This window comes from Leucoraja erinacea, chromosome 4 (assembly GCF_028641065.1).
Source record: "Leucoraja erinacea ecotype New England chromosome 4, Leri_hhj_1, whole genome shotgun sequence".
NCBI classification, from domain to species: domain Eukaryota; kingdom Metazoa; phylum Chordata; class Chondrichthyes; order Rajiformes; family Rajidae; genus Leucoraja; species Leucoraja erinaceus.
The window spans coordinates 108,896,436-108,921,693 of NC_073380.1; the positions used below are offsets into that span (position 1 = coordinate 108,896,436).

At 42.0% G+C, this 25,258-nt stretch overlaps 1 protein-coding gene across 2 annotated transcripts in view; it reads right to left on the bottom strand.

Annotated features, from left to right (window-relative positions):
* Positions 1-25,258, bottom strand: part of zfpm2a (zinc finger protein, FOG family member 2a) — a 646,324-nt gene that overhangs the window by 389,873 nt on the left and 231,193 nt on the right. For both annotated transcript variants that reach the window (XM_055634910.1, XM_055634911.1), the window contains exon 3: positions 3,818-3,907. In XM_055634910.1, coding sequence (XP_055490885.1) covers positions 3,818-3,907 — 90 coding nt within the window. The remainder of the gene's footprint in view (positions 1-3,817; positions 3,908-25,258) is intronic.

Consider the following 25,258-nt stretch of genomic DNA (forward strand, 5'->3'; position numbering starts at 1 on the left):
TGCTGCGAGTCGGCTGCCCTGCCAGCAGCGTGTTCGTTATTTCGGCTTTTTTTTGTTTTTTCTTGATGTGTCTATTGTTAGTTTGGGTGTCTCTTGGTTTGTCTTGTGTGGGGGGTGGTGGGGAGGGGAAAAGGGGGAACCGCTTCCGGTCACCTCCTCCACAGCGAGGTGACAATTTTCCATGTCACCTCCCTCGCGGCCTAATGGATTGGAGGGGCCTTTCCCGGAGTCGGGCCCAGAGCATCGGCAGCAGGCGCAGCGTGGACTTTCCATCGTGGAGCGGGCTAGCTCTTGCCAAGGGTCGCCAGAGAGGAGTGCTCCAATCGCTGGCCTGGTGACCTTGGCATCATGGGGCTATGGTCCGCGGAGCTTGTAGCCGCAGGCATGGCATGGCATTACCATCCGGAGTCTGAGATCCCTTGCTGGGGATCGCCGGAGAAGAGCCCCGACCGCCGGCCTATAACATCCTGCAGCTGCGGTCTCCGGTAGGAAAGTGCTGATTCGGGACCTCCAAGCTGCGGAGTGGGTTTGACCGTCACGACGTCGGAGTTTTGATCATCCCGATGGGAGGGTCTGTACATCGGGCTGTCCGTGGCCGCAACTACGGATGGTTCATGGCCCCGTCCACGGATGAACAAAGGAGGAGGACTGACTGAACTTTGTTGCCTTCCACCACAGTGAAGAATGCTGTGCTGGATGTTTGTGTTAAATTCTATTGTGTATTGTGTGTTCTTTTTAAGCATATCGCTGCTGGCAAATTCATTTCACTGCACCTTCGGATGCATGTAACGAATAAAATTGCCTTTGACCTCCAGCCTATGTTTCAGTAAGTACCACATTGTACACTCAACTGTCCTAAAGACTTCTCCAGGATATGCTCCACTACACCTGAAATATGCAACTTAGAAAGGACTACAGTACCTCACAATGTGCTCTGACACTACAGACTATCTTCTGTTGTCCCTGACTATTATCCAAAACTGATATTGTGCATCAATCTTCAAGTTTAACACCAGAAAGTAATACATCAGTCTGTGCTGAAATACTATCCACTGTGATCCAGCAGTTCAGATTGTGATCCACTTCCCCAAATTAGGCAAGTGAAAGCAGACTGAATGGATTAATAGTGCATAGTCTAGGGTTCTGCACTGTAAAGGGGCTGCCCCACTGCGGTGACCTAATCTGCGAGTTTAGACAAGTTTGCCCTCAACTCAAACTCGCAGCATGGTCGACATCTGGTCCTAGGAGGTCCTACGAGGTCACTGGAACTCTCCTTCATGCTCGAGGGAAGTTCCCGCATACTCGCGGCCTCAGCTAGGACGAGGTAATCAGCATGTTGAAAACATTTCCATGAGTAATAATTGGTAGGCATGGTTCTTTTTAACTCGTAGTGCAGTGGAGTGGGGTCGCTATTTAGTTACTGGCAGTTGAGGGCAGCTGTAGGCAATCTCCTTTGCTGACCGGGCATTTTGATTGGCTCATTGGAGTTTTCAGAAAACTGACCGGTAGGTTAAATGGCCGCTAAACTTTATTATAATTCTTAAAAATGTCTCCACTCCTTCTCCCCCCCCTCTCCCCTGTTCTCCCCCCCCCCCTTCTCCCCTGTTCTCCCCCCTGTTCTCCCTACTTCTCCCCCCTTTTCTCCCCACCTCTCCGCGCCCTCTAAAGGATTAACTTTACACTGTGCAGTCTTTAGCCTTTCTCTTCATCGCGGGTGAGAATTTCAGACAGCGCACCCCCGCTTTCCCTGGCCCCCGCCTGTGCGATGTTTGAGTGTGAGTGTGAGTGTGTGCGGTCGGTCAATCCAGCTTGCGATTTCAACGCGGATAGTCGATCCAGCTCGAAGTTTTTCAGGCGAATGCCCTCGAGCTTGAAAGTCGAAGACACTCTTGTTAACTGGCGGATTAGATCGCCACAGTGGGACAGCCCCTTAAGTCTCCAACAATGGAGTACAGTCAGTGGTCTGGAGAAGTGGATTCTGCTCCGAACTAATAAGGTACCGATTGAGTACCAGACACTTTCTAGAGTACAGGAGGACAGTCCAAGTTACTAGAACATAATTTTGAGTATCACAGCAAAACATGGGGTATTGTCATGTTTGGAAATGTCGGATGATGTATTGCAACACAGCATGGCTTACTGGAGTAAAGGCTGGTAAAAGTCGCACAGTGTGGGTACGGGATAAAAGGCAAAGGCATTGCAGAACAGAAAATGAAAATTAAAAACCATGCTCCACTATATCTCTGACTTTGTTTCAGACTATACCAGTACCCAACACTTGTTTCCAGGAATTGTGGAGGCGGAGTTACTGAATATAGTCAAAATAGAGACTAAAATAAATTTGAAATGCAAAGGACTTAAGTGGTAATAGGGGTTGGCAAAATGGTGCTATGGTCAAGATTGACAGGGTAACATTATGGTTACATTTACTTCCTCTTGCTCCTGTTAATTAAAGATTATCGGCAAAATAGAAATCAAAACATTCAAAATTCTCCCTTTTTTTGGTTAAGTACTCAAGTAATTTGAGTTATTTTTTATTTTCACCATTAAGCCCCTGTCCCACGATGTGAGTTTACCCAAGAGCTCTCCCGAGTTTTAAAAAAATCAAACTCATGGTAAGTACGTAGAATGTACGTAGCGGGTACATCGGAGCTCGTGGAAGTCTCGTAGCGTCTCGTAATGCTAACGGCAGGTACACGGACAACGCGGAAACCCGTGAAGTTTTTTTCAACAGTGTGAAAAATTTCCAAGAATAAAAAAATACTTGTGATGAAGTACCATGAATTTGATTTTTTTTTTTTAAACTCGGGAGAGTTCGTGGGTAAACTCGCATCGTGGGGCAGGGGTTTTAGCTTCAAAGTGGCACAGTATTGTGACACGATTCTATGCAGAACTTTGGAAGGATTTCATTGGAAGAGGTACAAATTGAGCCCAGATCCAGATATCCCATAACATAAGGAAAAGGCTGTTTCAGGGCCTTGATCCTCCAACTTCAGTTGTGGAACTAAATAAAGGGGGAGGCCCAGGACTGCACACTGGGATGTACTGGGCCCTGTCCGTTAAGCTGTTGAAAGGTATAATTTCAGTACGAAAAAAACCTGGGGTGTCAACTCACCACAACTGATGGAATTAGAACAAATTTAAAGATTTTGGTTAAAAAGAAGGGCAGGAGGAAATGAAGATTTAAAAAAAAAAAATTGTTATTTGGCAGATAATGTGAGGTGGGGCCAATCTTGATAGCATTTATGATGACTTCAGCCATTTTTGTGGAATAGGCAGTATCTAAATCTTCAGGGCTCAAATCCCCTGGCCACAGTGATCTAAGTTGAATGCAAGATTTCTATGAATCTGTTTTTCAATTGCCATTTCAGCAGGTACAATTTTGTTCCCTCTTGTAAAACTCGTACTCATTTGCATAAAAGTGACAAAAATATAAAATGCAATGCTGGATCCCTCATATTGCATTTAGAAAGGCGACATCATAATTGGCGAAGAACAGTTACATGCTTGCTCAAAATCAGACATCTATTTTCACTTTTAATAATTAATATGTTATGTAAAGATCCTTTCCTCAAATGGGAAATACCCTCTATTTTATATAGTTTCATTGAATCATGCAGCGTGCTTTACCATCTTCTCTGTTTACAATTTGGCATCACAAAGGTCAAAAACAAAGTCAAATCCAAAAGCATCTTTCTCACATTTAGGCATCACAAATATAAATGATCAGCTACAATATTTAATTTGATCTGACAAAATAGCATCCACAATAGCAAAAGTAAAGAAAAAAAATAGATGGTGGAAAGCAGAGATGTACCTGGTCCATTCCAGGCTTCCCGTTCCAAATTAGACTGGCTTGGCTTTTCCCCATCTGATTCTGCTGTTTCCTGACTGCCATCTTCATCACCTAAATGAAAGTGTACATGGATCTTATTTACTTTTGTAATAGCTGTCCTTTAACAGAGCAAAACAAGAATAATAGTCAATCACTAGATCAAATTACTTTCATTCAAATAGTCAATTGATTGACCCAAATGGAAAATTCAGATGATTCGCTTTCATCAGTTTTAATCTGCCATAGAAACAATAGAGTCAGAACATTTTTGCATAAAACCCCATCACTAATTCAAGGCAATGTAAGAAAAAAAAATCAATTACAAAGTAGAAACAAAGTTAATTGATAATTCCAAGACATTCTTAAAATCCTTGCAAACGATAATTAGTACAAACTCTAGAAACAAAGTTAATTGATAATTCCAAGACATTTTTAAAATCCTTGTGCAAATGATAATTAGTACAAACTCTATGTATGAATCGCGGACATAATCAATGCCAGGGATAGGGTGATGCAATCATTTATGGCCCTGTTTTATTTCATCTGGATTCCATAGCAGACATGCAGCAGCTCAAGATATAAAATTATGCCAAAGGTGTTCTTCTCCCATCTGCTACTGAGCAGGAGAACATGTTTTCTTTTAGAGGTAAGGTCTGCCTAGATTTGGCATGACATGGCAAAGATCTATTAAAATTAATAGTTTTAATGTACCATTAACGTAAAATATTTTATCCCCTAGTTCATGTAAGCCACTGCAAGATTTCTAATAGGCAACAACCCATCTAAAATCAGAAACTTAAGTGGATCAATTTGCCAGGTGTGCAGAGGAATAGTTGATGGAATTTAGGAATACAGAAAAGTGTGAGGTGTTGCATTTTGGAATGTCGAACAAAAGCAGGACCTACACAGTAAGTGGTAGGACTCTGGGTAGTGTTGTAGAGCAGAGGACCTAGTAGTACAGGTGCATGGTTCCTTGAAGGTCTAGTCACAGGTAGATAAGGTGGTCAAAAAGGCTTTTGGCACTTTGGCCTTAATCAGTCAGAGTATTGAGTATTAAAGTTAGGAGGTCATGTTGCAGTTGTAAAATACGTTGGTGAGACCGCATTTAGAATATTGTGTTTCTGGGCACCGTGTTATAGGAAAGTTATTGTCAAGCCTGAAATGACTCAGAAAATAATTACAAGGATGTTGCCAGGACTAGAGGGTGTGAACTATAGGGAGAGGTTGAGTAGGCTGGGTCTCTATTCCATGGAGGGCAGGAGGATGAGGGGGCGATCTTACAGAGGTAAACAAAATCATGAGAGGAATAGATCGGGTAGATGCACAGAGTATTTTGCCTAGAGTAGGGGAATCGGGGATCAGAGGACATAGGTTGAAGGTGAAGTGGAAAAGATTTAATAGGAATTTGAGAGGTAACCTTTTCACACAAAGGGTGGTGGGTGTATGGAACAAGTTGCCAGAGGAGGTAGTTGAGGTTGGGACTATCACATAATTTAAGAAACAGTTAGACAGGTACATGGATAGGACAGGTTTGGAGGGATATGGACCAAGCACAGGCAAGTGGGACTAGTGTAGCTGGGACATTCTTGGCTGTATGGGCGAGTCGGGCCGAAGGGCCAATTTCCACACTGAATCACTCTATGACTCTAACAGTAAATCATAAACCTCCATCCAAACTTCAGCGGGCAAAATCAATGTTCATAATTAATCAGAATTCAAAATCTCACGTAGCGGACAGGTGAAACTAGTATAACTAGGACATGTTGACCAGTGTGGGCAAGTTGGGCCAAAGGGCCTTTTTCCACACTGTATCACTCTATGACTCAAGGTAAACTCCCAGTTTACATAACGAATACTGCAGCGTGCACTGGAATGTGTGCAACGACTACCTTGTTATTTGTAAAGATTGGTGGACAAGCTGTTAATGAGAACAGTTGTTTACTCTCACTTTGATCCCACAGCCGGCAAACCATGGCTGGCACTTAGCCTATTACTCAAGGTAATAGAAGGTTTATTAATCTGTAATTTAATGAGTACTATTTGGCTTGTGATTATTGTCTGTTTGCAAAATGCTGCTAAACTTGTGGACTAAATTGCTAGCCTGTTAAACCATTTAAAATAACTGTGTTAGTTATTAGTCATGTTATTGCCAATAAAATAACCTGTCAAGAATATACATCTGTATGCTTGGAATATACAACTATATATTTGGACTCAATGCTTGACCTCACCTAGTACTGAATATCCCAGAGCAAAATTGAGCTTTTACTTGTTGACCTAACAAGTTTATTTTACATTAGTGACAATGCATTCAGTAATACCACAAATAGCAGGAGCAGAAAAAGAAGGAAACAAATCTAATTAATGCAAGGTGCACTGTAACCATTTGTAACAAATAATCAATTTAAACTTTGGAAGCAGTATGCTAGAAATGCTTGTTTTTTTATGTATAATTGGACAACCTCCCTAAAAGCCCTGTCCCAAGGTACGAATTCATTCCAAGAGCTCTTTGGAGTTTGCCCTGATTCGAACTCGGATATTTACGGTAATGGCCACTCATCGGTACTCGGGGCTCTCGTGGACATTTTTCAATGTTGAAAAATCTTCACGAGTCTTCCCGTGCTTACCTGCCATTAGCGAGACTTCTGGAGTACCTGCTGTTAGCGTTACGAGCCGCTAAGATACGTCCCCGAGCTCTGACGTACCCGCTACGTTCATTCTCCGTGCTTACCACGAGTTTGATTTTTTTTAGACTCGGGAGAGCTCTTGGAATGAACTCGTACCGTCGGACAGGGCTATTAATGTGTATTTAGTAAAAGATATGTGGTTAAGTTACCAACGCTAGAATCTGAAGGCCTGAATTGATCCAGGGCTGCACGTTCAAATCCTACTATGACACGTGGGAATTACATTCAAATTATTAAGTAAATCTGGAACAAAAAACTAGCATTTGTAATGGTGGCCATTAAACGCCCAAACTAATGTAAACATCCATCTTCGAGGGAAGGGCACAATTCTCCTTCCTCAGTCTGGCCTACATATGGTCCCAGACCTTAGGAATATGATAATCATCATCACTGCACAGCACTACATTCGTCATTATCCCTGTCCTATAAAAATATTAATAAATATTAGTATCAGCTATTCTGATTTCCAAAGATATACAAAAGAGCACCAATCACTTCACCAGCACTACATTCGTCATTATCCCTGTCCTATAAAAGAGATTCTATTCTCTCAATTGTAATTGTAAATCTTTATTGTCATTTCCTGAGTATTCGCATACTCAGAGGAAACAAAAAAACGTTTCTCAACCAGTGTCCATTCAGTTTTCGTTACAAAATAAATAGCAATTATACAAAAAAATAGCACCAATTTAACCCTCTAATAACTTCAATAACAACAGCACTGCACAACAGTGGTATGCTCAGGTGGGGGGTTTGTGCGCAATACTGTGTATACTGTGCTGTGGGAAATCTTGAAGATCCTGCTGGTTTTGCAGCTATGCTCCTCCTCAATGACCAGTTGCCATGCACAACCTTTGCAGTGCAGAACAGTAAAGATTTCTTCTTGGAGAGCGTCTTCCAATTTGCTCAAGATTTTTATCGATGGAACGTGTTTATAGGGACAGGAAGTGTGGAGAAATGGCTACCAAGTGTGGCCTCTTCAATCATGTTTTATGAAATTCCCACTGCTGCTTTTTACAGCTCCAGTGATCTGGGTTTCATCCTGACTTCAGTACTGTCTGTGTGGAATTTGTACATTTTCCCTGTAGGTTTCATCGTGGTGCTCTAGTCACCTCCTATAACCCAAAGACAAGTCTGTGGACTAATTGTCTACTATAAATTATTTTTCAGAACAGCAAATCACAAAAGAATTTTAAGAAAGGAACGCTAATGGCCATATGAGAGAGAACTGGTTGCAAGACTACATGGAAATAAGAGGGGGGATGGGACTGAGTCAAGGGATGGGATTAGTCACCTGTACATGACCTTGATGGTCTTCTGTGCCATAGTAAGTAACTGAGCAAATCATCAATGACTGTTCAGATAGCAAGTAAAAGACACACAAACAAAAATATTTAACAAAAAAACTACATCTTATGTTGACTAATGCAGCCTACTCTGTAAATTATACCAACCAGGATGTTAATCAATTTGAAAAGGAGTCTGGAAATTGCATTGCCAAACAGGCAAAAATATTTTAATGCCCTCATATATTAATGCAAGAAACATCACACTATGACAACATTATTCCTTCAAAATAAGAAATAAAATGTAAAGTTTCCAAATTAAACTAGGTCAGTACTTGAACTATTGACATTTTACTTTGAATCTTATGTTATTTCAACAAATAAATAGGCATGAGAATTGTGGTCAACTTCAACAGATTTATTCAATGTGTTGCATGGAGTTTTGTCATCTACTTTTGTCTATGCATTTTATCATAGATGTACAAAAAGTTTGACAAGCCTGAATTCCATACATTGCGCATTGCAAGTGTCCAACACTTAAATTACACCTTTGCAAATGATTGGGTTACCTTATTAATGTTTAAGAAAGAACTGCAGATGCTGGAAAAATCGAAGGTAGACAAAAATGCTGGAGATCCTGAGCGAGTGAAGGCATTGATATAACTGTCATTTCTCCTTCTGTGGTAGGTCACCAATCATGTTAATTGCTTTCCTTCTTTCCCTTGGTTTTAGATCTAAGGTTTACTGTCTGGGAAGTAACCCTGCCTTTTCTCACTAATATCCCATTCTTAATCAATTTAGCTCAGTTAACTGCTGCTTAAATGGCTTGTAATTGTAGTTCACAACTGATTATCAGGATTATTGATTCTGCCACTTTATTGGTTGTCTTCCCTAGTGAGCATTAAAGCATACATGTTAATGTACTTATTGTAACTTTGTGTGTAACCCATGAAAACCCAAAATAACACTCCACAACACGCGAGTGCAATCTCCTACCTTCTGGTTTATGCAATCTGCATAAAAAAACACAAACGTAAACATTTCACTTAGATGCTTTGAATTAACAAGCATAAACTCAAGATACGAGACAGTCAAGAGTGTTTAATTGGCATATGAACTAGCAATGGAATATGTTCTTACTTGCTGCAGGTTAACAGGCCCGCTAAGTGTGCAAAATCAATTGAAAAGGGGTGGAGATTCTTTACACTGAATTCCATCTGCTTAGCAACTCAAATATTGATTTTTGTTGCTTTAGCACCCATGCCAGTAGTACCTGCTAGTCTTGAATTAACTATATTAAAATCATGTTTCTATATTAAATTCATTTAAATGGGTATGTTAAATTCTTTAAACATGCAGCTTTATAAATCACATTTGAAGAGGACAGAAAGATGATTTATAAATGCACATTTGTTGCTTTTTGTTTTGGTTTTATTTCTTCCACCATGTTGATTAGAAGTGCACCAAGTGTTTCTACTATTTATCAGACTACCTAACTGCTGGATCAGTGGATTTCCAAAATGAATCATCTCACTTTGTCTTATCAAAGAAAGAAATTGGAAGGATAAAAAGAGGCATCCTTGTAGGTTTGGTTACTAGACAGTCACACCGCATTCATCTTCCAGGGCAATTTCTTAGGCAAAGGTACCTTCACAACCTGTGCATATAACTGCATCTGTAGTGACAGCCAAATGATGCAAGGCCTATTGAACTATTAACATCCATGAATTGTGATTAATGTCAGTTACAGTCTCAAGCTTCCTTTCTTCCAGTTACTTGAGCTGTGTCATTCCATCACAAACCCCTGGAGTGATACATCTACTTTTATTTTTTCCAACAACTCATTGTGCATCTTTTTTCCACCTTAACAGCCATCAATCAATAGCCTGGAAGAGTTAATCTTTGCCTACAAGTAGAATCTCAAAGTTAAAAGCACTGACAAGCTATTCAGTCCATCATGCACATGCAGAGTATTTGACAGAGCTTTTCAATTAGTCCATAACCATGGCATATTATTCCTATTACTTAAATTGGACAGTTCCCAAAATTAGATTGTAGAAAACCGCATTTGTATTGGTTGGACAATTCCTCAAATTACAGGTATTGTAAATAGCTATCCCATCTAAAGGTAACCTGCACCTCTCAAATAGGTCCATGGTGGCCAACCAAATGCTGCCATTTATTGCTGGCAATGAATTGGACTGGGAAAACAGTTCAACCTTGGGAAAAAAAGGGATCCAAGGTTAATGGACGTTACACCAAAGGTCTTACTGCGGGGTGGTCCATAATGGGCAAGGGTATCAGTTGCCTGTCTGATGGCCTCCCATAACATGAGTACAAACGGAAAAGGGAGCAGATACTATTGAAGGCGTAGTCAAAAATCAAACTTAAATGTTCCTCAAGAAATTAAATGATCTCACACAATAAGAATTGTGAATATATCTTCAATATATCCTCCCAACTGCATCAAAAACATCAATTACAGCACTTCACCACGCCCCATCACACACAAATCAGCATTATCTTTCAATCAGTAGTCATACCTACTCACATAAACTATGAAATACCCAGCTCTGCTAGCTTCACATCCGCGTTTTATATATGGGTTTTGCCAGTCAAATCTGTTGGAATTGTTGGGAGGAAGTTAATAGCAAGATTGACAAAGGAGAGTCAGTGGATGTTGTTTACCTGGATTATCAGAAGGCCTTTGATAAGCATGTAAGGTTGCTAAACAAGATGAGAGCCCATGGTATGAGAGGGAAGATACTATCACGGATAGAAGGTTGGCTGAATAGCAGAAGGCAAAGAGTGCAAATAAAAGGTTTTTTTTAGGTTAGCTGCCAGTGAGTTGTAGTGTTCTGTAGGGGTCTGTGTTGGAGCCGCTACGCTTCCCAGTGCATATCAATTGACAGTAACATCGCGGAGTCCTGGGGACCTCTTGCCGGGGGACGCTAGCTACGAATCTCAGCCCAGCTCGGCCTGTGGACTTCTGGAGCCGCGGTCTCCGGTAGGAAGTGGCCGATTCGGAAACTCCAAGCGACTGAGAGTGTTCTCCGCACGAGAGGGCCTGAAACATCGGGCCGCCCATAGCGTCGTCTGCGGAGGGCTCAAAGGCCCCGACCACGGGTGAACAAAGAGGAAGAGGACTGAACTTTATTGCCTTCCTTTACAGTGGGAAACGTTGATTCCGCTGTGTGGGGGTGTTCATGTTAAATTCTATTGTGTATTGTGTTCTTTTTATTCGTATGGCTGTACGGTAACTCAAATCTCACTGTACCAATTGGTGCATTTGATAATAAATGTCTCTTGAACTCTTAAACTCTTGAATTGAAGGCAAAGAAGTGGCAGACGTAATACAGCATAGCAAAGTGTGTGGCTGCACTTTGGCAGTACGAATAAAGGTATAGAGTATTTTCTAAATGGGGGAAGGATTCAGAAATCGGAGGTGCAAGGGGACGTGGGAGTGCTGGTGCAGGATTCCCAAAAGGTTAATTTGCAAGTTGAGATGGTAGTAAGAAGGAAAATGCAATGTTAGCATTTATTTCACGAGGGCTAGAATATAAAAACAGGATGTATTGCTTAGGCTTTAAGGCATTGGTCAGATCATATTTGAAGTATTATGAGCAGTTTTGGACAATTTTACTTCTCTGGGCCTGTACTCGCTGGAGTTTAGAATACAATACAACACAATACAATACAATACGGTTTATTTGTCACATTGCACATAAAGTGCAAGTGAAATGAATATGTCAGCAGCGGTACAATGATAATGAACACACACAAAAACACAATAAAAATTTAACATAAACATCTACCACAGCATTCATCACTGTGGTGGAAGGCACACAATTTGGCCAGTCCTCCTCCATTTTCCCCCGTGGTCGGGACCTCAACCCTCCACAGCCATTGTTGCGGGCGTCCAGATGGTAAAAGGACAAGGTACAAGTCCAAGTAAGTCCATAGTCGGCTCTTCCGGATGAGGGATGAAGGATGAGGGATGATCTATGAGGGTCCCCCTCATCCTTCTAAATTGCAGTGAGTAATTGAGGCCAAGTCATTGGGTGTTTTTACTTTCCCGTCTACTAAGGTACAGTGAAAAGCTTTTGTTATGGGCTAACCAGTCAGCAAAAAGACAACACATGATTACAATCGAGCCATTCATATTGTAGATACATGATAAAGGGAATAATGCCAATAACGTTTAGTGCAAGATAAAGCCAGTAAAGTTTGATCAAATATAGTCCGAGGGTCTCCAGTGAGGTAGATAATAGTTCAGGACTGCTCTCTAGTTGTGGTATTATGGCATAGTTGCCTGATAACAGCTGGGAAGAAACTGTTCCTGAATCTGGCGGTGTACGTTTTCACACTTCTATAACCTTTGTCCGATGGGAGAAGGGAGAAGGGAGAAGAGGGAGTGGCCAGGGTGCGATTCATCCTTGATTATGCTGCTGGTCTTATAACCATATAACAATTACAGCACGGAAACAGGCCATCTCAGCCCTACAAGTCCGTGCCGAACAACTTTTTTTCCCTTAGTCCTACCTGCCTGCACTCATACCATAACCCTCCATTCCCTTCTCATCCATATGCCTATCCAATTTATTTTTAAATGATACCAATGAACCTGCCTCCACCACTTCCACTGGAAGCTCATTCCACACCGCTACCACTCTCTGAGTAAAGAAGTTCCCCCTCATGTTACCCCTAAACTTCTGTCCCTTAATTCTGAAGTCATGTCCTCTTGTTTGAATCTTCCCTAATCTCTAAGGGAAAAACTTGTCCACATCAACTCTGTCTATCCCTCTCATCATTTTAAAGACCTCTATCAAGTCCCTCCTTAACCTTCTGCGCTCCAGAGAATGAAGACCTAACTTATTCAACCTATCTCTGTAACTTAGTTGTTGAAACCCAGGCAACATTCTAGTAAATCTCCTCTGTACTCTCTCTATTTTGTTGACATCCTTCCTATAATTGGGCGACCAAAATTGTACACTATACTCCAGATTTGGTCTCACCAATGCCTTGTATAATTTTAACATTACATCCCAGCTTCTATACTTCTTATACCTTACGATGCTGAGGCATCGTAAGGTGTCAATGGAGTCAATGGAAGGGAGGTTGGTTTGTGTGATGGTCTGGGCTACGTCCACAATTCTCTTCAATTTCTTGTGGTCTTGGATGGAGCTGTTCCCAAACCAAGCTGTCATGCATCCCGATAAAATGCTTTGTACGGTGCATCTGTAGAAGTTGGTGAGAGTTGTTTGGGATATGCAGAACTGCCTAAGCTTTCCAAGGAAGTGGAGGCATTTGTGTGCTTTCTTGGCCGTAGCTTCAATATGGGGGGGGGGGGGTCCAGGGGAAATTGTTGGTGATACTTACTCCTTAGAATTTGAAGCTTTCAACCATCTGTACTTTGGCGCCGTCAATGCCAACTTTGTTTCCTGAAATCGATCACTGTCTCCTTTGTCAGAAAGGTTATTGGCTCGACACCAGGACATGGGGTTCCCAATCTCCTTCCTGAACTCTGTCTCATCATTATTTGAAAGTAGACGTTGACAGGTTCTTGATTAGTAAGAGTGTCAAAGGATATGGGGGAAAAAGCATGAGAATGGGGTTGAGAGGGAAAGATAGATCAGCCATGATGGAATGGCAGAGTAGACTCAACGGGCCACATGGGCAAATTCCGCTCCTATAGAAACATAGAAATTAGGTGCAGGAGTAGGCCATTCGGCCCTTCGATGATTCAATATGATCATGGCTGATCATCCAACTCAGTATCCCATACCTGCCTTCTCTCCATACCCCCTGATCCCCTTAACCACAAGGGCCACATCTAACTCCCTCTTAAATATAGCCAATGAACTGGCCTCAACTACCCTCTGTGGCAGAGAGTTCCAGAGATTCACCACTCTCTGTGTAAAAAAAGTCCTTCTCATCTCGGTTTTAAAGGATTTCCCCCTTATCCTTAAGCTGTGACCCCTTGTCCTGGACTTCCCTAACATCGGGAACAATCTTCCTGCATCTAGCCTGTCCAACCCCTTAAGGATTTTGTAAGTTTCTATAAGATCCCCTCTCAATCTCCTAAATTCTAGAGAGTATAAACCAAGTCTATCCAATCTTTCTTCATAAGACAGTCCTGACATCCCAGGAATCAGTCTGGTGAACCGTCTCTGCACTCCCTCTATGGCAATAATGTCCTTCCTCAGATTTGGAGACCAAAACTGTACGCAATACTCCAGGTGTGGTCTCACCAAGACCCTGTACAACTGCAGTAGAACCTCCCTGCTCCTATACTCAAATCCTTTTGCAATGAAAGCTAACATACCATTCGCTTTCTTTACTGCCTGCTGCACCTGCATGCCTACCTTCAATGACTGGTGTACCATGACACCCAGGTCTCGCTGCATCTCCCCCTTTCCCAATCGGCCACCATTTATATAATAGTCTGCTTTCCCGTTTTTTTTGCCACCAAAATGGATAACCTCACATTTATCCACATTATACTGCATCTGCCAAACATTTGCCCACTCACCCAGCCTATCCAAGTCACCTTGCAGTCTCCTAGCATCCTCCTCACAGCTAACACTGCCCCCCAGCTTAGTGTCATCCGCAAACTTGGAGATATTGCCTTCAATTCCCTCATCCAGATCATTAATATATATTGTAAATAGCTGGGGTCCCAGCACTGAGCCTTGCGGTACCCCACTAGTCACTGCCTGCCATTGTGAAAAGGACCCGTTTACTCCTACTCTTTGCTTCCTGTTTGCCAGCCAGTTCTCTATCCACATCAATACTGAACCCCCAATGCCGTGTACTTTAAGTTTGTATACTAATCTCTTATGTGGGACCTTGTCGAAAGCCTTCTGGAAGTCCAGATACACCACATCCACTGGTTCTCCCCTATCTACGCTACTAGTTACATCCTCGAAAAATTCTATAAGATTCGTCAGACATGATTTACCTTTCGTAAATCCATGCTGACTTTGTCCAATGATTTCACCACTTTCCAAATGTGCTGCTATCCCATCTTTAATAACTGCCTCTAGCAGTTTCCCCACTACCGATGTTAGACTAACTGGTCTGTAATTCCGCATTTTCTCTCTCCCTCCCTTCTTAAAAAGTGGGGTTACGTTTGCTACCCTCCAATCTTCAGGAACTACTCCAGAATCTAAAGAGTTTTGAAAGATTATTACTAATGCATCCACTATTTCTGGAGCTACTTCCTTAAGTACTCTGGGATGCAGCCTATCTGGCCCTGGGGATTTATCGGCCTTTAATCCATTCAATTTACCCAACACCACTTCCCGGCTAACCTGGATTTCACTCAATTCCTCCAACTCCTTTGACCCGCGGTCCCCTGCTATTTCCGGCAAATTATTTATGTCTTCCTTAGTGAAGACGGAACCAAAGTAGTTATTCAATTGGTCCGCCATATCCTTGTTCCCCATGATCAACTCACCTGTTCCTGACTGCAAGGGACCTACATTTGTTTTAATATGAACTTATAGTTTGCATATCACACAGTCACACTCCATACATTCAGTTGCAATGAAGCATTTCTGTTATAGATAAGGTGATACTACATTAGATGCTGCAGCAGAGGATGCAGCGAAGTGGAGAATGCAGGTACAAACAAGGCTTGCATTATTGAAGGTACACAAAAATGCTGGAGAAACTCCAGCGGGTGCAGCAGCATCTATGGAGCGAAGGAAATAGGTAACGTTTCGGGCCGAAACCCTTCTTCAAACTTATTATTACTGATATGCATTATTGATATGCATTATTGATATAGCCCTTGCTGAGGCTGTTGTCGGCAGCAGAGCCAAATCATTTAAACATGTTGTTATTTCCAAATCTAATTTTAGTTTTATGTCCTACTTACAAATTAGCTGATGCAAGCATGTATCATTACTTCACCACCAGCCACTTCTCACAATAAAGTTATCCTTTCAGGTAATCAGGAATTGCAAACCAGACAGAAAATGGAAATTCTATCATTTGGTGCAATGTTTCTAAGCACATAGTGATTTATATTGTGATAAAAATTAATGACTGACAGTTATATCCTTGATACATTGTACAGCAGACTTCTGTATGCTGGTATGATGGCTTATGCCATTGACATCAAACAGTGATCAGCATTCAATGTATAAGTGAAATCACTTATGTCAGGACTCAGTATTGACCTCATCTACTCCACAATAAGCTGAAGGTTCGATTTCTATTGAAGTTGCTTGGCCTGGGATTTTCACAGGTTGTCTTGATATCATACATGGTAAAAACAAGAACTCCTTCTTTGTGTGAAGTCACAATGCCAAGTTTCCATCTCCAACAGACTGAACGACTAGCATCAAATTTGGGGCAAATCTGCCTCAAAGTCGCTCCTTCACACGGAGCTCCTGCCATGGCAAACGATGTACATAATCAAAGAGGCATAGAGTCATACAACACGGAAACAGGTTCTTCAGCCCAACTCGCCCATGCCAACCAACATGCCCCATCTATACTAATGCCACCTGCCTGCACTTGGCACATATCCATCTCAGCCTTTCCTATCTGTCTACATATATTTTAACTGTCCGTAAACCAATGTCTAGCTCTTGATTCCTCTACTCTGTTTAAAAGTCTCTGCATCTTCCCTATCTATTCCCCTTGTGATCTTATACTTCTTACATAGATCACCCCTCGCCCTCCTGCAATCCAAAGAATAAAGTCCTAGTCTACCCAACCTCTCCGTATAACTCAAACACTCAAGTCCTGGCAACATCCTTGTAAATCTTCTCTGCACTCTTTCCAGCTTAACAACATCGTTCCTGCAGTAGGGTGACCATAACTGAACACAATACGCAGAATGCAACAATTTCTTGTTTAACTGTAACATAACATCCCAGCTTCGACATTCAATGCGCTGACTGATGAAGGCCAATGCACCAAAAGCCTTCTTGATCACCATATCTACCTGGGAGGAACTACAGTATGTACCTGTGCACTTAGATCCCTCTGCCCAACACCACTACCCAGGAACCTTCCATTCATTGTGAAGGTCTTGCCCTGGTTTGACTTCTCAAAACGCAACACCTCGAACTTATCTGCATTAAACTCCATTAACCATTTCCCAGCCCCCTTGCCTTGATGAAGATCTTGCTGTAATTTTTGATAACCATCTTTGCCGATCTACAATACGACCCACTTTAATGTCATCTGCAAACTTACTAATCATGCCTTCTACATTCTTATCCAAATCATTGATATAAACCTCAAACAGTAATGGGCCCTGCACCGATCCCTGAGAGAACACTAGTGCAACAAACAACCTTCCACCCTCTGCTTCTGTCCATGTAGCTAATTCGCTGTCCAGTCGGCTAGTTCTCCCTGGATGCCATTCAATTTAACCTCCCAGAGTAGCATACCATGCGGAACCTGATCATATGCCTTGCTGGTCCACATAGACAATGTCTATGGCGATGGTTGACCTTCATCAACCTTTTTGGTTATTATTTCAAGAACCTCAATCAGATTCATGAGATATGATCTCCCTCGTACAAAACCATTCTGACTATTCCTAAGCTGCACCTATCTATCCAAATAAATATATCTTATCCCTCAGAATATAATCGTCAACATTTATATGCATGAAGTAACAAGTACATGCTTTTAGCACATAAATCTGCAATAAACCGGTTTTTATGATTCTAATTGCACAGACCATTCTCATATATAAAACTGGGTCACGGCACTCCTTTAGCACATTTTTACCAATAAATGTTCAAACACAGGAAAATTGCTGCCAATGCTGCATGTGGCAGCCTGCATAAATTGAGATTACAAATGACTTATGCTGAGTGGCACTCAGGTGAGGATTTTACAGATGCAAGATTTCTGGCGTATTGGTGCCAGAAATCCAGTTCGGTGGCGAAGAGAAGTTCAAAAGCATCACGGAAAATACTTTTCACAGAGTTTAATGTCCAATAGTTTCACCATGGAAGTGCTGAACAATTCCATTCACAAACCTTAGGCAAACTAATACGTTGAGTTTGAAAGACAGTGCCATGATCTTCACGACAAAACAATCATCAGCTACACAACATCTGAATTCTGTGCTGGAAACTTAGCCTGTCACATACCAGCTGTCCACCAATCTCACCTCCAGAAGATTATTAATATGGCTGAGATGCTATCCTGGATGTGTGCATCTAGGAGAAACCAACTGTCCTATAATGGAGAGAAGATATTTGTTCTTCTACCACTGCCACCTGCCAGTGACCTTGTGTTGACTGTCCTCCAGTATGCGGTCACTCTCGCTCTCATGCCTTCTAGATACAAATATGTTCCACCCTCTGCAGGCCATCTGCAGCCTTCTCCATGAAAAGACAGAAACCTACCACAAGCCATGCTCTATAAGGCTCACTGAGATATCATCTTGTAGTAGCAAGGGGGATAGAAAAACAGGTACTAATGGTTTATGCAAGGAGCAGTCAGTTTACTTTTGCAAGCAATATGTCATGGTTCCATTTATAAAGTTGGTTTGAACTGTTTACCGTTTTGTTTTTAGACGGGCCGAGATGGCCTGTTTCCGTGCTGTAATTGTTTTTACCCGAGGCAAAAGAAAGATTGCTACTTGGCCATTGGATAGAGCAAAAATGGGTTGCATTTATTAGCATCACACCAAGTAAGCTCTTCTTGGATAGCCAAAGCAGGTATCTTCTTTCCTTCCTTGACCACACTCTTCCTATTGTGCCTCCGTTTGTTGGAAGGTAAACACCCAGTTGACATCAGTGTTGTGCAGTTTGCATCAAACTAGCATGAGTCTTAGCAATGTTGTGGAGTTCCAGTTAGAGGAAGTATTTTATCAGCACAATCTTGGTTGCATTTCATCTGGCAACATGGCTTTCATTATAAGCATAGTAGAGAAGCGTACACATATTCATGGTTTGCAAATGTCCTTATGGGTTTCATACTGGAGATAGTCTGGTTGCCGAGAGTAACCGTTTGGTTTGCAGTGAAGATTCAGCTGCAGAATGAAGAGTTGTTTCATGATGGCTGTTAGCAACATAATGGTGATTGGCAGACATGGTTTGCTGCCTCCAGTCATACACAACGGGTGTGCAGAGGTGCAGAAATGCTCACAAAATAATGTTTACAACTCACCTGGACCATGGAGCTGGCTATAATCATAGTGAACCCAAATATTTGCTTCACCTACTTGCATCTGGCAAAAAAATGAAGTATAATTGACTCTTGTTGATCAATGATCTTTCCTACACAGTGTCAGACTGCATACTGCAAAATTATGAAAATATATCCAGCTCCATCTTGGTAAGTGCGAGAGATATAACATTCTGTTACCACAGTCAGATTGAAACAATGTTCTTGCACTGCCCTGATGTTGTGTTTGTGGCTACCGCAAGTGGCAGATCATGTCAAGGACATACAGACCACAGAACACAGTGTTCCTCATGAACAGGTACATTGGCAGGGAATGTTCAGCGGCATATGGGCCAAACATGAGCAGCTGGGACTAGTGTAAATGGGGCAGCTTGGTCAGCTTGGACAAATTAGACAAAAGGGCCTATTTCCATGCTATATGACAATCGGATTGGATGTCTGCGCCTCCTCTGAATGTGGCCTCCTCCGAGTGTGGCCTCCTCCGAGTGTGGCCTCCTCCGAGTGTGGCCTCCTCCGAGTGTGGCCTCCTCCGACTGTGGCCTCCTCCGACTGTGGCCTCCTCCGACTGTGGCCTCCTCTGAGTGTGGCCTCCTCCGAGTGTGGCCTCCTCTGACTGTGGCCTCCTCTGAGTATGGCCTCCTCTGAGTATGGCCTCCTCTGAGTGTGGCCTCCTCTGAGTGTGGCCTCCTCCGAGTGTGGCCTCCTCTGACTGTGGCCTCCTCTGAGTATGGCCTCCTCTGAGTATGGCCTCCTCTGAGTGTGGCCTCCTCTGAGTGTGGCCTCCTCTGAGTGTGGCCTCCTCTGAGTGTGGCCTCCTCCGAGTGTGGCCTCCTCTGAGTATGGCCTGCTTATAGCAACTTGCCCCAGTCTTTGCCCTCTGCTCTTTATTTAACATGATGCATCCATATCTGAGATCCACTAATCAATGCAGAGAATGGTGATTCATCACTTGCAACACCAAAGCCTGTTGATGTTTACATCCTGAAATAAATGTACGAACAACAAATACAACAACGAGAAATACGATAGACCTTTAAATGAAAATAGATATATTGATGTTTTGAAATGCAATATGTTTTTTAATAGACATTTTAATATTTAATTTCATTGGATACCATTTGAAAATGTGTGCACATGTTGACCACACTATCTTCATGAATGCCATTATTTTCTTAAATAATTCACAATTAAATTGGTCAAACTCTATATTTGTCTTTTACAGATCTGGCTAAATTTTCAAAAGCAAAATTTAATTTTATCTCTAAAAATGTCTGACTTCTAATATTAAGCCAACTCCTGCTATTGTTGGGTTCTTTACTCCTTCCTTTCTGACCAGTGGGCAACATTTGAAATCGTTTAACTTGGCACCAACCCTTCCAAGAGATATTTAAAGCTTGTGACAAAAATAACTTCTGCAATTCCTGCCCTTTCCTCGATAACATTGGGTGTGTGGCGGTCCCTGAATGCTGCTACAGGTGCATCTGTGTCATGTGTGTTGGTCAAGTTATTCCGTTGCATTATGTGTGGAAACCAGTACTACATTAGTATCCTCAGATTAGATTGTTTCTCTGCCACTTTCCAGTACTCATCGGAAAGGAGTTCCTATGTCATTGTCTGCTAGATGTTATACAATTCAGCCCAGAGTCCCTCCCTGCAAGTTTCCAACAAGAGGAGGAGCAACAGGAAAGACAGGAGGAGCAGGAGCAAGAAGACAGAGGGGAAAAAAGGGAGAGAAAAGCCGCCTATCGCTGGCAACATCCACAAGACATAAGGATTATCTAATAGATTATAAATTCACAAGATGGTCAAAGTTTCATTGTTTGCTGCCTTTTTATAGGCATATATCACAACAACAACCATTTTAACTTTATTGATCAGAAGCACTGGGATTTTTACAATCTTCACCAGTGGACCAATCTAGTCCACGACTTTTCAATAGAGATGCTCAACATTTGAATGCAGGCCTTGGCTACCCAGTCTACAGACCGTCACCAGACTTGAAATTTCAGTAACTGATGTTCAAAGACAAGCCCACACATCACAAGCAAGCCTAGCAAGCCTATTATGTGGCCTCAAAGTGGCCTCCTCTGTGATGTGTGCCTGAAAGTTCACAGCAAGATTAACTGCATTTTACCTGCATCACACTGTCCCATAAGGAGCAATGCTCTCATGAAGTTGGCTCCTTACAATAATTAGTATTTCAAACATCAACCAAGTGGGATATTTAAAAAATTGCGGAAGACAACAGGCTCAATAGATCCATTGCCAGGGTCAATTCACAAGTAGCATGCAACCAATTAAATTAGATTTATCATTTCTCTCTTGGATTACATACCATGCTGAAGTATAACTGGCAAATGTCGGTCCTTTAAATTGAAGAGTGCAGAATTACATTAACTACTGAGATTACTTTAAAGTTACAGCCTTGGAAACATCGGCCCTCCTTTTCCAGACTTTTAGTTACTTATTCATACCTGACAGACAACTATTGAAATACTTGCTATGAAGGGGAAAATTAGATGTTATCTGTTCCCCTCAGGATCTCTTAATGTATTTATAGCTGAGTGTCTTACCTTCTTCTAACAAAAAGTTCATAATGATGGAATAATATTGGGAATGATACCACTGTGGTGTCGTGCAGCAATTAATTTGATGCTTAGACCTCTATAAGCATGATGTACCAATGGTAAAGGTTTCTGCAAATGAAATGCAAAATGTTACGGAATGGATTGTATCTGCTTATGCCTGGTATGCACGCCATTCTTGATGGTAGTCTGTGTGACCATGGGAGACAGAGACAAATAATCAGGGGTTGTGCATAAAACCTTTCTGATGGGGAGTGCAAGCAATCAGACAATACTGAATTGCCTCACCCATGGTCACTGATAAGATGTTGGCCACAATGCAGCGATTCAAGGTTGAATCACAACCTTATCTTTCATTATGATTAAAACAAAACACCTTGCTCATGTGTCTGTCAAGAGTTGTCATCTCTTGTCATGGTTTGACGGTTTCAACTGTTTTATTAGATTACAAGGCCAAGGAATATAATGTAGTAGTCAACTTCCTTTCAGCATTTCCCGTCAATGCTTAGCTAAATACTTCCCTTTTACATTAAATGTTCAAGTTAAATAAAATCACCTTTTCAGAATTAGGCATCAGAGGGTAATTACTAAAATCTGAAGTTCTTTTATTTCTGGCAACGTTAGCAGAATATATGTAAAACCTACTGGTCATCCTATAATCTAATGATATCTAGTGCTTCTAATTGTACCTGCTTTCCAAGTGTGGTTATTAATGCTATTACAACATTGGTGCACAACTACTGGAAAGCTACTATCTTTTCAAAGTAGTAGAAGCAGATATCAGTGATGTATACTCTCCATGAATACTTGCCTATGAAGGCTGGCTTATATTATTGCATTCCAATTTGAGTATCAACAATCTACAAAATCTGGTGGTGAGCACTAGTTAAGCGCAATGGTGGTGGGACAAGAAAAGGACTTCCATTTCCTGAGTGCCACTGAGATTCTCATGCGACTGAAAAGGTAATTCTGTTCAGATCTGCTGTGATCCACACCACTTTACTGTCTGAAGAGCCCAACCAGACCTCTGCTAACTGAAGATAACATATCCTGGAATATCCTTGTTGCTCCATAATGGCTATTTGAAGATCTATTGAAGCATATTTCAGTTCCTGAAGAATAGCAATTTGCTCACATTAAAGATCAATGATAATTAGCAGATCTCTGAAGCACTTGGACTGAGATAACTGTATCGCCATCAAAGCTAAAGCCTGCTCAATCATTCATTGCATTTCTGTAACATTGCTGGTAGCTGGCCAAGAGGTATGAATTGCCTCCAGAGTAGAAGTGATGCTCCCCTGGTGCTTCACTACCGTCTGCAAAGCATTTGAGCAAGATTCATCTATGCTCCTGGTTACCTCCTGAATTCAACGTGGCAGGCCAGATGATGTATCTGTCATTTTGCTATACATCCTGACTAGCCAACTGTGGATTACTTCCCTTTCTTGGCCTCAGCTGATTTCTCCAGTAATAATATGCAGAATTAGCTTCCAGCAAGCCAATATATTAAATCTCCTACCCCTCGCTGTCTGCTTGCAACCCACTTGTGCAAAGTGACTCCTTCTATCAGTGAACCCATCCCTCTAAACTCTAATCTGCTTTGGTGGTGTCAGTTTGTGAGCTGGTGCCTGGCAGGGATGCATGCAATGGTGCAAGGTATCCTTCCTGCTCCCCATCAGCTGCATACTTGTCATTTTCCGACCCCTCCTCCTCCTCCTCCTCCTCCACCTTTTCCTCTTCCTCTTCATGGGCCTCGAGTCTAGTGGGGTGTTTCTCTCGTCTGCCTGCAATTATAAGGACAGAAACAATAGCACGGTAACATTCCATGCATTGTCCCTTGGTATAAAGTGGCCAACACACATTTCAAACACAGAGGTCATTTCATTAGGCGAGAGTTATGTTGAATAATCATGAAATAAATGCATACCAGGCAGATTCTTAACTTGCTCTGCTGACACTGGGGCATGGAGCTCGGCTGTCCATGAGGAAGAGGACCCTCTCCTCCAGACTGGTCAGTCTCGTAGCCTGAGAGGGCCCCCCTCCTGTCTGCCCTGACAGGTGGCGGTTGCATGCGACCTTTGCCTGTAAGACAAAGAGGCAGATTAATGAGATGGACCCATGAGATGTTTGTCTTGTTTCATTAATGTGTGTCAGTGTCTGTCTCTTGATGATTGTGAAGGGGGGAGGGGGGGTGGGAGAAAAGGAGGGTCGTGCCAGTGTCTGTCTGTCAGTGGGCGTGAAGAAGGGGTGGAAGGAACAAAGGGTTTTCAACATCTGGCTGTCAGCATCAGGGAGGAAGAGCTGTTATCTATGTGGTCATTGTGTTGGAGCTAACGACAACTGACATATCAGGAGCATATATTGGGTGTAGATCTCACCTTCAAGTATCACTTAAGGTAACTGAACTTCTTCCTGCATTGCTCCTTGTTCCTGGGTGTAGCTTCTTGCGACAAGCTCCTGAACCACCTCCTGCCAGACATGTTTAGTTGTTGCATTAGATGGCCTCTTGGAGAAACCCCTGGTGCCAAAAGCCATTCTCTTGTTGCAGATCTCTTCAACCAGAATTTTAAGGCTCCTACCAGCATATTTACTTCCCTTTTCCTGTTGCTTTGTTTGCCATTCTTCACACAACACAACCTTTTACAAACTGCAGCAATGCTGATTCAGGACATACCTGAACAAGTGGAAATTGGCACTGGAAAATGGTTACCGCAGTTTCAGCGATCTCTATCAGCTGCCTTTGATTTACTGATCATGTGTCAGTAGCTGCACACAATTACAATGAATGGATGAATGGAATAATATGCACCAGTTGCCATACAAGACTGTGCTCAAAATTAAAAAACACACCTACGCTATTGTGCACATTTTCAGTCATGATCCTTCTACAACTTTTGGAAAACATTAGCTGAAAGTACAATGCTACTTTAATGCTTTGATTAAGAAGCAGATTCTTTTTGGGGCTGCTGAAAAAAAAACTACAAATGCTGGTCTCAAAGACAAAAATTGATGGGAAAATACAGTAACTCAGGTAGCATCTGTGGAAAGAGAAACAGTCAATATTTTGCCTTGGCAACGTGTTGAAGATTTACAGACAAAAGTTCAACGTTTCTCTTTCCGCAGATGCTGCCTTGTGTGCTGTGTTTATCCAGCATTTTCTGTTTAACTTTGATACTCACCCTGCACTGATCTTACTAAAGGAGACAGATGAGTAAATGTCCTTTGAAGCTCACTTTTCTATGCTAGAAAGTGGTTTAATATATGTGTAGATGTAACTCAATCAATAAGAGTATACATGAGTGAGCATCTACTTACTATCTTTGCAACCCACCTCCAGAGTTACTTCCATCTAATTCTCACTTTCCCATTACATTATTATTCTCAGGGACATTTGATAGAGCCATGCTATTGCAGCCATGTCCTTTTGCCAATGACAAGGAGGGATAATGAGTGGGATGGTTGAAGGTGTATAGCTATACAGACAATAGACAATAGACAAGAGGTGCAGGAGTAGGCCATTCAGCCCTTCGAGCCAGCAGCGCCATTCAATGTAATCATGGCTGATCATCCACAATCAGTACCCCGTTCCTGCCTTCTCCCCATATCCCCCGACTACGTTATTTTTAAGAGCCCTATTTAGTTCTCCCTTGAATGTATCCAGAGAACCTGCCTCTTCCACAGACTCACAACTCTCTGTGT